Below are 12,553 nucleotides of genomic sequence, written 5' to 3' on the forward strand. Positions count from 1 at the left end.
CAATGAAACTTACATTCTAGTGGGGAGGGGATGCAGAAAAGATGGTGTGAAGAGCATAATACGTGGGACAGGAACGAGTGTCACGGAGGAAGCTATAAATAAGGACAGGTCACGATGGGGACAGAGAGCGGCTGCAGCTTTTAACAAGGTGGTAAGGAAAGGCGACACTGAGCAAAGAACTGCCTGAAGAAAGTGAGGGGGCAAGCCACCTGAGTGTCTGTGGGAAGAGCGGTCATGTAGGGGGAGTGAGTGCAAAGGCCCTGAGGCCAGGGTAGAAAAGCAAAGCAGCCAGTGGAGCCCCGTTAGTAAGACAGAGGGATCTGGGTACTGTCACTAAGGGCTCCCCCTCTTACTGCGATGGAGGAAAAGCGAGGACTGGCTTAGGATCCAGGGTTTCCTTTGGCTATTGAGTTAAACACAGACTGGAGGGGAGCGAGGACAGAAGCAGGGGGGACACTTGGGAAGCAACTGCAGATCCAGGCAAATCCAAGTGTAGGGCTCAGGACAGGGAGGTGGCAGAATATGGCAATGAGTGGTCAGTCTGGCCATTCTGAGAGCAGCACTGGCAGGATGCACAGGGGAGCAGTGTGGGGAGCCGGTGAGGTTAAGAGAGCTGGGGCCCGGGTGGGGGTTCAGCAGATGTCTTGGGCTCACGGAGTCTGGGATGCCGAGTCCCAAGTCAAGGGGAGCTCCTGTGGACACAGATGCAATGTGTGAACTGTAGCTTGCGTCTGGACTAGGATCCCCGAAGACCCCTGCTCCTGTGTGCCCGCAGCGGGGGTGGAGGACACAGGGGACTGCTTGGCCTGTCTCCCAGGATTCCTGTGTGGCGCACGTGCACTGGAGGGAACTGGCCCTGCCCCCCAGCAGAGGAAACGGATCCCACACGCCTCAGCTGGGACGCCCCGCCGCCCCGGCCCTGAAGTGCTTAGCTGCTCGAGTTTCCGAGGTTATGGAACTGTTCTCCAACAGCTACCCAGGAAGGACTGCCTGGGACACTTTAAGAACGCAGACTTGTGAGCTCCTCCCCTGGGTCATCCTGTTCAAGCCCCAGGAACATGGATCGGCTGTGAGCCTGCATTTCCCTGATGGTGAAGAACAGACCTGCTCAAGGCTCTGCGGTTCCCACCTTCCAAGTTAAAGGACTCGCCTAGCACACTGTCCTGCTTTTGGAGGGAAAGGACAGAGGAGGTGGGCTGAGCGGCAGGAGCCCAACACCCCTAGAGCCTGTGAACGCGGCCTGACGTGGGAAACAGGTCTCTGCAGATGGAATGGCGCGTCTTGCGAGGGGGTCACTCTGCGTTCCCGTGGGCCCTCGTTCCAATGGACAGGCGTCTGCAGAGCAGAAGTGCAGCAGAGGTTTGACACAGGAGCTGTGGCCACAGCCCAGGAGTGCCAGCAGCCACCAGGAGGCGGAAGAGGCAGAGAACCAAGTCTTCCCACAGGGAGCCGGGTTAGGACCTCTCCCGGCCCCCAGCACGGAGGACAGATGCTGTTGTTCCAGGCACGTCTGGGGTCACGTGACGGCAGCCACGGGAAGCTGATCATACGTGAGATTAATTTTCTTTAAACAGATCCTCCCCCAAGCTCGAGCACTGTGTGCAGCCATGACCCTATGGCTGGCTCTGCTCTCTCGGGTCTGAGCCTGTACGGCCGGTACGGCCCTACCTCAAATTCTGCAGATAGCACCGTGTCCGAGCAGAAGCTTCTAGTAAGGACACTCACCAGTCCACAGGCTCCTCCTCCATCAGGAGTTCTGGCGGTCGGCTGGCGTTAGCTCCCAGAGGGGCTCAGACCCTGTGTTCCCAGTCGAGCCCCGCACGTTCTCACCTCCATAGCACGGTCGAGATCACCAGAGGCTGCCCTCTGCTCTGATTCCGGAGGAGCCCCCGCAGGTGCGCCTGCTGGCCTGTGCGGACCCCAGAGCCCCCGCCGCAGGGCGGGCATTGGCTCCTGACCTGAGCCTCACCACCGGCGCGGTCAACGATCTTCCGCTCACCAAGTGTTGACTGCGGAGAGGCCAAATCCTAACTCGCACAGCGCGTTGTGAGTCGTCACAACACAGGCGAAGGAGGCTGCCTTCCGAGAGGCGCTCACGGAGCTGACTGGGAACGGAGACGGGCGGCTGTCCTCTGCCCAACGCTGCTGAGGAAACAGCGATGGTGCTGATGGGGCAGCACGCTGCTTGGCAAGGCCGGGGTCGGACGGCTGTCATCCTGCTTCTGCAGTTCGTAGACGTGGCGTTAAACCACGGGAGACCACGGTTTAGAGTGAGACCCTACCGCGCGTCCCTTCATAACACCGCTGTGAAGATCACGTATCTAGATCATCCCCATCCCACAGACACATGAGCAGAGGCACAAAGCACTCAGGCTTTAAGAACCCCCCCCTCAGAATCTTCTGGAAGCAGAGAGCTTCGCATGGCCCATGGCCCTGGAGCCCACAGGAGCCTCCCACCTGCAGCCCACTTGGTCCTCTCAGCTCTCCAAAGCCTCCTGCAAGGACTTGTCGAGGCCGCCAACCCTGGCCGCCACCACAGCGCCAGGAGGGCCTCTGGAAGCTGAGAGCGAGCTCACTGACACACCCTTCCGTTTGGGGAGTGGAGGTTTCCAGGGGAAATCCGTGGTCCTGCGTGGTACGACGTGGCTGTGTTATTTCAGACAGCTTATTACTCACTTGTAATGCTTCCTGGCCTGAAACAGATGAATTTCAAAGAGCTGAATGTTTTAAATTTCTGAGTTTATGTCTTGGCTGTAAGAGATCAGCTAATTATTAGCTTTGGTTTGCTTATTTTAGGCTCCTATTCTAGGTTCCAAATTTCTACTTTATTTGCATTATCATATGCCTTTGGCTGTTCATCTTTCTTTAAAGTATGAGACAGCTTCAAGATAAAGTTATGTCAAGCTCACCACTCCCCTCTTGAGGAAGTTTCCGGAACCCCTCCTGTGCTCCAAATCCCGTGAGCATCCACAGGTCTGCGAGGCCCTGCCTCGGTTCTCCATCGCTGTGAACAGCGTGTCTGTGCCCGGAAGGCCTGTGTGGACTGCAGGTGGGGCTTGAGCACCAGGGGCCGTGTCACGTGGCTGCTGGGGGCTCCGTGGCACCCGGCTGTGCTGTGCAGAGGTGCTCACCGCACGAACGCCACAGGCGGGGCTGTCACCGGCACCGGGGCAGGACGTGGCGACAGACCCCCCGGCAGTGAGGACGCCGGCCAGAACCCATCTGCAGGCGACAGCATGTGAGAAACACCTGGAATAAGACCCCCTTTAACTCAACGTTCCGGTTTGAGCACAAAATTGCTAGCAGTGAACAAAGTAGAACGCAGCCAGGGAAAAGCCAACGAAGCACAGGAGGAGAGTCTTCCTTCACATGTGATTTTTCTCAACGATGTCTTGCTAAACCCACGGAAAGCCCTGGGAAGGTGGCGTCCCTCCCGGAAGGGGGGCCCTGGCTGGCGGCAGCCACGGGAAGGGCGCCCCCAGCACGGGCCGGGAGGGCGGTCCTGGTCCGCCTGCTGCAGCGTCTCTGTGCACAGACGGCATCCTGTCCGGTCTGGTGAGGTCTCAGCCACACTCACAGGCGTCCTTACACCACGTTACCTGCGTCATTTACACACCCGTGACAAAACCATCATTTTAGCAACAGATCACAATGACTTCGGGTGACTCCAACACAGTCTTGGGGAGAAAAACATTTAATGCAAATATTTAACCACTGGAACATACAAATAAATAAATAAACTCAGAATAGCTGAGAAAACAAACCCAAGTAAGTGTAACTGCCCATCTCCCTTCAGTCCCAGATAATCCATTTTCAAAATACTGACAGCAAAATACACAAACTAATATGCAGAGAAGATACAGAACATTCAACATAAACCAACCTAAAATAAAAATAAAACCAAGGACAAGCCCTAATTATTTTATTTCTGTATATCAAGACTACAAATAGCATTTAAACACTTAATTTATTATTCAAATTATGAAATTATACATTTTGTTTTGATATGGTCATTGTCTTAAAAGTGTCATTCAGTTTCCCCGCATTTAAAAGCATATTGCTAATTCTGGTCAATTCCATAGGACAGTCCACAGCCCCAGTGACAGGAAGCGCAGGTGAGGCAGAGGGAGGTCAGAGAGAGAGCCCGCAGGCCCCCGGCATCAGCGAGGGTCACTCCGGCTCTCATGGCTGACGCTCCGACACGCCCTCCGTTCTCAGACCGAAACCACCCAGCTAACAAGGTGGGTCCTGGTAAAGTGCCTTTTTAAGAGAGTCACACCACTCCCCCCCGGACACGCATTTGGGACCGTCCAGTCCTCCTTCAGAGCAGCTCCGTCAAGAAGCAGAGGGTGCAGAAGCATGGCGCGCTACCCAAGTATCCGGGAAGGGGGGGCGGGCGCAGCCCCGGGGGAGGGGGGCGGGCGGCCTCGAGGCCCCGCCACAGCAGGCCGCGCCCCGTGCAAAGCCGCAGCCCACCACTTTGGTTCAAGTGACTCCAACCGATGCCAGTGTCTGCTCTCCCCAAGTCGCCGCCGATCGCAGGCCACGCGTGCTGCGGGAACCAGGCGAGCCCCTCCCCTCTCCCGGAAGCTCTGCGGCCACGACGTGGAGACAGGAACGGAAGAAGGATGAGGTCTCCGCTCACACACACCCACACACAAGGATACCCCGACCACCATGGTGCAGCCAGTGGTAAACCGACACAAGCATGCTAGTCCCGTTCAGGGGAATGGCTTAAAAAGCACAAATAAAATATTATCATTGTTGTATATTTGCCAAACCTAACCACTTTGGGAAAAGGCAGCAGGAGAGAAAATGCCTTTAGTTTTAACAATTAGGACTGTAAACAATTCAGCCACACGAGAAGCAGCGGGCCCCGAGAGGACGCGACAACACCTCTCAGACCCGGCGTCTCTGCAGACCGAGCAAACGCGCTGCCCCCCAGGAGCCCCCCGGCTCAGGAAGGCTCGAGTCCATCAGCAAAGCCAAAGCTTCATCTTTGGTTAATTTCACTGAGTTGCCACTAGTCTTAAAACTGTGCTCTTCTTGGCAAAACTACTAAAGTAGCCACACGGCACATAACATGTGTTACTCTAAGTTATTTGAAAAGCAGTGTCCATCTAAGTGAGTGACCGTGACTTAACGGACCATCTAGAGAACGGAGGAGGGGGACTGAGGGACGGGAGGCGCAGGAGAGCTGCAGGAGTCCGGCCCAGCGCCCTCGGCGGCCGGGGTGCTGCCCGTGGTGCAGGCACCAGAAGCCCCTCTGCGGGGGTCAGCCCCCGCTCCGCTCAGCTCAGCTCAAAGCCGGCGGCACATTCGATAGCGTAGAGAAGCTTACTCCGCAGAAGGGTCTCGTCATAGAACTCGGGCAGCTTCAGCAGGTTCATGCACGTGCTGGCCGTGGGGAGCCGCTCGAGGTCAGAGCCTCCGTTGTGAATGCAGAACGCGGGGTACAGCTCCTGAAAAGACAGCAGGTGTGCAGGACGCAGCTTTAACACGGGGGCCTTGAATGGATTTTTTTAAAAGCACACAAAACTTGCCTGCTTCAAACAGTAAAACGCTGTTGTGGTCCCATTTTCCCAAAAGACATCTGGTTTTTTATGACGCTCCGACTGAGCTCGGCAGAATACTGAGTACCGCGCACTGCACTTCGTGCTTGAAAACGGACAAGAACAATGTCCACTCACGGGAAATATAACCTCTCCAGTGAGCAGGGCCTCCATGGTTTTGTGTTTTAGTCTTTTAAAAATTTGTTTAAAATTCAAGAAGGTACGAGGGTGAAGACTTGAATATGTACACCTGTTGGCTTATGTTCGAACAGACAGAAGCCACCCGGCGGAAGGAGAGGGGGGAGGGACAGTGGTAGAGGGCGTCTTCTCCAAACTCAGAGCCACGCGGACGTCGCAACAGAAAAACAATTCACTCAAAAGGGGAGGAAAACAGCAATCTCAAAATATCGAAAGCAAAATTACACAAAGGAACCTATCACTGGTGGTTTAATCATACAGGGAGGCATTACTCTGAGTGGTTTTTTTGTTTTTTTTTTTTTTTACAATTTTATTTATGGGGCACCTGGGTGGCTCAGTCGGTGAAGCGTCTGCCTTCAGCTCAGGTCATGGTCTCATGGTCCTGGGACCGCGTCCCATGTCGGGCTCCCTGCTCAGTGGGGAGCCAGCTTCTCCCTGTCACTTCTCCCTCTGTGCTCTCTATCAAATAAATAAATAAAATCTTTTAAAAAAAGATTTATTTATTAGAGAGCTGGAGCGTGAGCAGGGAAGGGGCAGAGGGAGAAGCAGGCTCCCCAATAAGCAGGGAGCCCACCCAGGCACCCCCAGCCCTGCAGAGTTGTTCTAAAACCACTACGTCTTTCACAGAACTGCTGCACACCTGTGCAGAACTGCCGCAGACTGTGGGACCCAGGGCTCCCTAGGAGACGAAGCAAAGGAGGAATTAACACCACGATTATCACTGGTAAAACAAAATCCAATATGAAATCAAAGAAATAAAAACCCTGGAAGTCTAAATTTGAATTGGAAATGTCAGTTTGAACTTGTGATGTATTTTCCTCTTAGGGGAAAAAAAACCCACCCATTTCCTAACGCCGTCCATTGTTTCCAAGGCCTGGAAACAATGACCACGTGTGACAATGAACAGCCCGATCGCCCAGATTTTGGTTTCTATAGACCTATTTCTCATGGGAAGGAACTGGGGCTCCTCGGGAAAATATGGGATTCCATGTGAAGCCAGGAAATGCACCTGACAAATGTCACCATGTGTCACACCAGAAAGCCAGCCACCCTGCACTCCCTGGGTTACGGGGCACACAGATGCACGCTCTGAATGCGAAAAGGAATACTTGTAAGCGACCGAAACACATAAAACGTTAAAGCCCGTGAGTCTGTGGTGACGGCAGAGGGGCCCAACGTACGGCTGCCTGTAGGAAGCGTTAGTTAACCCACTCGGCGTTCCAAAAGCTGGTAAGTGGACAACGATTGCGATCTACTCTACCATCTCTGCACAGAGTCCGCGGGGTAACCAAACAATTGATGAGGAAAAATAAAGGTTTTCTTCAGAGGACATTTCAGCTAAGAAATGAAGAGCGGCAGCAGCTGGAACACGGCTGCTTTACAAGCACGCGGAGGAGCGTGTCCAGGCCGTGGCCGCACGGGGCCTCCGCAGCCCGCGCACCGAGCCACACGCCAGTCGCGGCCCCTCCGGCCGCCGACTCGCAGACACTGGGTCTCTGACGCTGACGGAGATGATGAAAGCAGACGACGTCATCTATGCAACGTTACCGCCAAAAAATCTGGAGTCTGGTGATCCTCAAAAGGACCAGTTTCACAAGACGTACAAAGGAGCAACCCAGCTCCTCCAAGAAGCGACAAGGTCCAAGAGAAGAGGGCGGCGGACGGCGTGGCTCGCTTGTCCCTGGAGCGCTGGCGGTACGGAGGCACTAAGCGCGTATGTTTTACACGTGCTGGTGCCGCTCTGCTGTTTTCTCAGGCACAGCGCAGACCCTCTCCCCCCAGCGGCCGGCTCCTGGCCCACGAGCAGCCGTGCTCGGGGTCTTAAGCACCTTCCCACAGAGATTCGTGCACAGACAAGAAAGTATTCTTCCCCTCCCCACTTTAAAACAGAAAACGCTGGCACCATACGTACACTGTTGGGGACCCCGATCACTGTCTTTATGATCTTCCTGGATCAATCTAGCTCCCTCCTTCGAGGCTCTACGGTACCCTACTAGATGTCTGCAGCACCACTTGTCGCTGCACAGTTACGTTATTTCATTAGTTTTACAAATAACGATGCTGTGGGTGCGCCCGTGCTCAGTCACCTCACCCCTGTGCAGATGTGGGTATCTGTAGGTTGACCTGGTCAGGCGGGCTGAGTGTGAGACCCCTGGAAAGGCCAGCTCTTCGACAGCTACAAATGACCAGGGACTCTCTCTCCCTCTTACACACAAACGCCATTAGACACTCAGAAGTGAATGCTGTGTTCTCCTCCAACAGGAGCCTAACAAAGTGGAGACTGTCTTCCTCCTGAAAGCCTGAATCTGCCAACTCTCAGGCCAGCATGGTTTTAGCCCCATTGCTACAGGATTTCAGACCCCCAACTAGCTGCTGCACCCCTCACTGTACCGGAAACGGGGCCTCCCACAGGCGCCTGGCTGGTATCCGGAGCCACGATGGCTCCACCCCCAGGTCAGTGCCTGTACACCTGTCACATGCTTCCTCCTCGGAGCTGTGACAAGACACCTGTGAGCGAAGGCTCACACCGACACCCGCTAGCACTGTCTAGCGGGATCCTCCTCTCCAAGCTGTAGCCTGGCCTAACTGCCTGCGAGGCTGGTCTGGCGGTGGGCTCGGGAGCCTAGACACACGCACATCCTCTGACCTCCACTTCCAGGACTGCGTCCTAAGCAGACAACCAGAGATACAGATCACGATTTACGCACAAGGATGTTCCTAGCATCATAAGGAAAGAAGAGCTGTAAACACCTAATAAGAAACAGTAAGTCAGTTGTGGTCCAATTTGCATGATGGGACATTAGGAAGTTTTTTGTTTTTTTTTTTTTAAAGATTTTATTTATTTATTTGACAGAGATAGAGACAGCCAGCGAGAGAGGGAACACAAGCAGAGGGAGTGGGAGAGGAAGAAGCAGGCTCGCAGCAGAGGAGCCTGATGTGGGGCTCGATCCCAGAACCCCGGGATCACGCCCTGAGCCGAAGGCAGACGCTTAACCGCTGTGCCACCCAGGCGCCCCTAAGAAGTTTACTAAAAATATTTCAAGGATGTTTTAATATGAGGAAAAATGATCCTGATATAATGTTGAGCGAAAAAAAGCCTATAAAACTGAGCACATAATTAATTACCTTAAATTATATTTAAGAATTATAATCAAAGAGTATAAAAAATAATTACCTACTAACCACCGTCGTGCAAATGAGAGAACAGAACTAATGTCCCTCCTCGGACGGGGACCCCTGGAGCCAGCTGCATGCACCCTGCCGCCCAGCACGGCAGGCACCCAACTGGCCCCAAACTGCTTCTCAGTGGGTCTTATTTCATTTGTATGTTGAGTTTTGTTTTCTTGTTTTTTTTAAAGATTTTATTTATTTACTTGACAGAGAGACAGACAGCTAGCGAGAGAAGGAACACAAGCAGGGGGAGTGGGAGAGGAAGAAACAGGCTCCCAGCGGAGGAGCCTGATGTGGGGCTCGATCCCAGAACGCTGGGATCACGCCCTGAGCCGAAGGCAGAGGCTTAATGACTGAGCCACCCAGGCGCCCCTGTATGTTGAGTTTAGCATGGACTTTACAATGTGGGCAAAACTGAGGAACAGCACAGCCCACAAAATGCTGACTCAAGACTTACACACTTACTATCAGCCTTTGTACGTTTCTCACTGTTAAATTAAAAACTTCATTTAAACAGTATATGTGGCATATAATATGTGCTAAAAACCACTGTCTTTTAAAAAATTATAGTTCATACGCTATTTTAAGTGTCTCATAAAAGTGTCAGAAGAGGAACCAAAAGAGAAACAGAAAGCACATTAATTACATTCATTATTTCACACTCTGAGTACATGAAGGGCAATAATTTTCTCAAATGCTTGAATAAACTAAAACGAAAACATCACATCTTGAAATCCAAAAGGACCTCTGAAGGCAGAGTCTGCGAGCACAGGGGAAAGGTGAGTGACTGGCTAAATGGGAAGAGCCTGAAATACATTTTGAATTAAATGCCCCATTTTAGTGTTTCTTTCATAATGCTAATTGAATTTCCTACTTGGAGTCTTACAAGTAAAAAAAATGAAGTTCTTCATTGAAATCTGAGTCAAGGGCACCATTTTGTGCATAATTAAATAGAGCACAACGGGAATCTGCATTAATTCAGAGGGAGAAAAATCATCAATTTGTTATGTGGCCCGATGGCAACTTAACAATTTTCTACAGCGCTTTAATGATTTTTTTGTCTGGAACAATCACATTCATTGAACATATTAAACTTTAATTAGCTTTAGCAGATGCTATTCTTCTCCAATAATCCAGCACTAAGGAGTTTCATAACTTTTAAATTATGCGAGTTTGCCTTTGCTCTTTATAGGACTTGGACTGAAGGACGCTCTCGCCGGGCATGCCGAGCCAACTAGAAAGCACAAATATTAAGGTGATTTTTTCCACCCTTGGAGCCTAACTTAGGACAACTGCAAAGATACTTGAAAACTCTAAATTTCACATTTAATATATTTTAGATCCTTGAAAAAAAATCTAACACAGAAAGCGTGTATCAGAGCTTCCTGATTTTTCAGGGTCCAATGACAGCTGAGTTATGATTGTGTGGGGTCACCAACAGGGGACAAGAGCGTGCTCACTACGGCTCCACGTGGGATTTTAAAAGCTAATGTAAACCCCTCACTCCTCCTTCCCTCTCAACTTGCCAACGCTCCCACAGGCGTTTTAACACAGACTCCTCCACTGGCTGCCCAAATCTCCGGAACCTTCCCCTTCTAGCAACACCCCTAATTCTTACTGGCCCTGGACTAAATTAATCAGAGGCTGGCAGAAATCTCTGGGTCCTCCACTCAGTTTTGATGGGAGTAGGTCTTCCAAATTTCCTTTCATGAAACTAGGTCCTTAATTTTCTTATCTCTAGGTTTGGTGTCATTTTGAAAGTGGAAGATTCTAGAAGCCTGGTCTCTCATAATAAAGGTTGCTGATAAAACTAGCTAATTGTATTATGATCTTAGTATGTAAGAATTTAACTTAAAGGACTGTTCACATGACTAGGTGATAAAACTTGGCCCCCAGAAGATCCTCTCCCTGGTCCCACTGGTTTGCGCACTCATGTGCCTTCCCCGCGTTCTTCCCACTCTCCAGGCCCCAACACGGTGACATCCCCAGACTTCACGACAGGCCCAAGAGGAACCAAAAGACATGCTTCTTTCGGGCTGTTGCCTGATTTTCTTTAGATTCACAGAGGCCTGTTTTCATATCTGGTCACGTGTGCCGGTGCATAAAACCATCCCATTCTTCTGGGGTTGAGAGCAGGCAGTCACACGGCAAACCAGGAACATCACTCCACCTTCTGAACCACTTTGTTTAGGTGACGCTCGTGCACAGCAGAGGTTTTGACCCTGTCTGACAGGTTTTCCCCTTAACAGACGAGTCTGTTCTCCGTACAGTCATTGTTGTAATGGTTCAGCCTCCTACGTGTCTATTTCATGATTCTAGTGCTTTCTGTGTCTGCTTAATGAAGTGGGTTCTCTTAGTCTTGTTGGGCATGCTTATTTTCCTCCTCTGATACTTGGGAAGACAGAGGAGTGACTTTAGTTCTAATGTCACTGAAAATTATTCACTGCTTCCAAACTACGACACTGTCCATAACGCAAGTCCCGTGAACAATAAAACCCCAGCACACATGCCACACCCCTCTCCCACTTCTCCACGTTACGGCTCTAGCTCTGATGGCACTACTGCGATGTTGTATGAAGCGACTGAGAGACAACTTTTTAAAAAGAATTTTTAAATTTTTAAATAATCTCTATACCCAACGTGGGGGCTCAAACTCACAAGCCCAAGATCAAGAGTCACGTGCTCCACTGACTGAGCCAGCCGGGCGCCCTACTGAGGTCAATTTTTAAAAACAGCCTGATTGAGGGGCCGTCTGACTCTTGACTTTGGCTCAGGTCATGATCTCTGGGTTGTGAGACGGAGCCCCGAGTCAGCCTTTGTGCTGGGTGTGGAGTCTGCTTGAGATTCTCTCTCTCTCCCTCTGCCCCCAACCCCCTCTCTCCCTCTCTAAAAAGATATGTAAGTAAAAATAAAATAAAAAAAATACATAAAAATAGCTTGATTGAAGTGCAATTTACATACCAGAAATTCTTTGTTCAATTCTCACAACTTTTCTATACTTTAACAATAATTTCAAAGTAAAAATTTAAAGAAAAGAATAACTCCTATATAACTCACTCATTGAAGGTTATCGGAAGTACATGCCTCTCTCTAAGTTTTGCCAGCACAAGCAGTACTCAATGCTCATCTAATTTGATATTCTTCTATATTTATATATATATATATACACACACACATACCATTGTGTATTTTAAACTATTAATACTGCTTTATTTTAATAGACAATGAATAAGGGAACCACTAACTGTCCCCTAAACAATTTTAATTGCTAAAAATATTAAGCTGAATTAATGAGGTGATCACTAATTATCAGAAATGATAAGTAACATAAAATAAGTAATGGAACAACCAGGGAAATATATACCACTGACCCTTGAACAATACAGGTTTGAACTGCACGAATCCACTTATATGCAGATTTTTTTTGATAAATACAGATCAGTACCGGAAAGATACTTTCTCTCACGGTTTCAACATTTCCTTTCCTGTAGCTTTCTTTACTGTAAGAACGCAGAATATAATACATACAACATATAAGACGTGTGTTAACGTTATTGGTAAGGCTTCCCGTCAAGAGCGGGCTGTTAGTAGTTAAGTTTTTGAAGCATCAAAAGTTACCTGTGGATTTTCTA

General features: G+C 50.3%; 1 protein-coding gene across 2 annotated transcripts in view; it reads right to left on the reverse strand.

The window, feature by feature from the left end:
- Positions 1-3,678: 3,678 nt before the first annotated feature.
- The window catches only part of UBE3C (ubiquitin protein ligase E3C), a 117,256-nt gene continuing 108,381 nt past the window's right edge, over positions 3,679-12,553 (reverse strand). For both annotated transcript variants that reach the window (XM_040643754.1, XM_040643755.1), the window contains exon 23: positions 3,679-5,462. In XM_040643754.1, the coding sequence (XP_040499688.1) occupies positions 5,292-5,462 (171 nt within the window). In that variant the 3' untranslated portion in view covers positions 3,679-5,291. The remainder of the gene's footprint in view (positions 5,463-12,553) is intronic.

This window comes from Ursus maritimus, unplaced genomic scaffold (genome assembly GCF_017311325.1).
Source record: "Ursus maritimus isolate PB19 unplaced genomic scaffold, ASM1731132v1 scaffold_3, whole genome shotgun sequence".
NCBI classification, from domain to species: domain Eukaryota; kingdom Metazoa; phylum Chordata; class Mammalia; order Carnivora; family Ursidae; genus Ursus; species Ursus maritimus.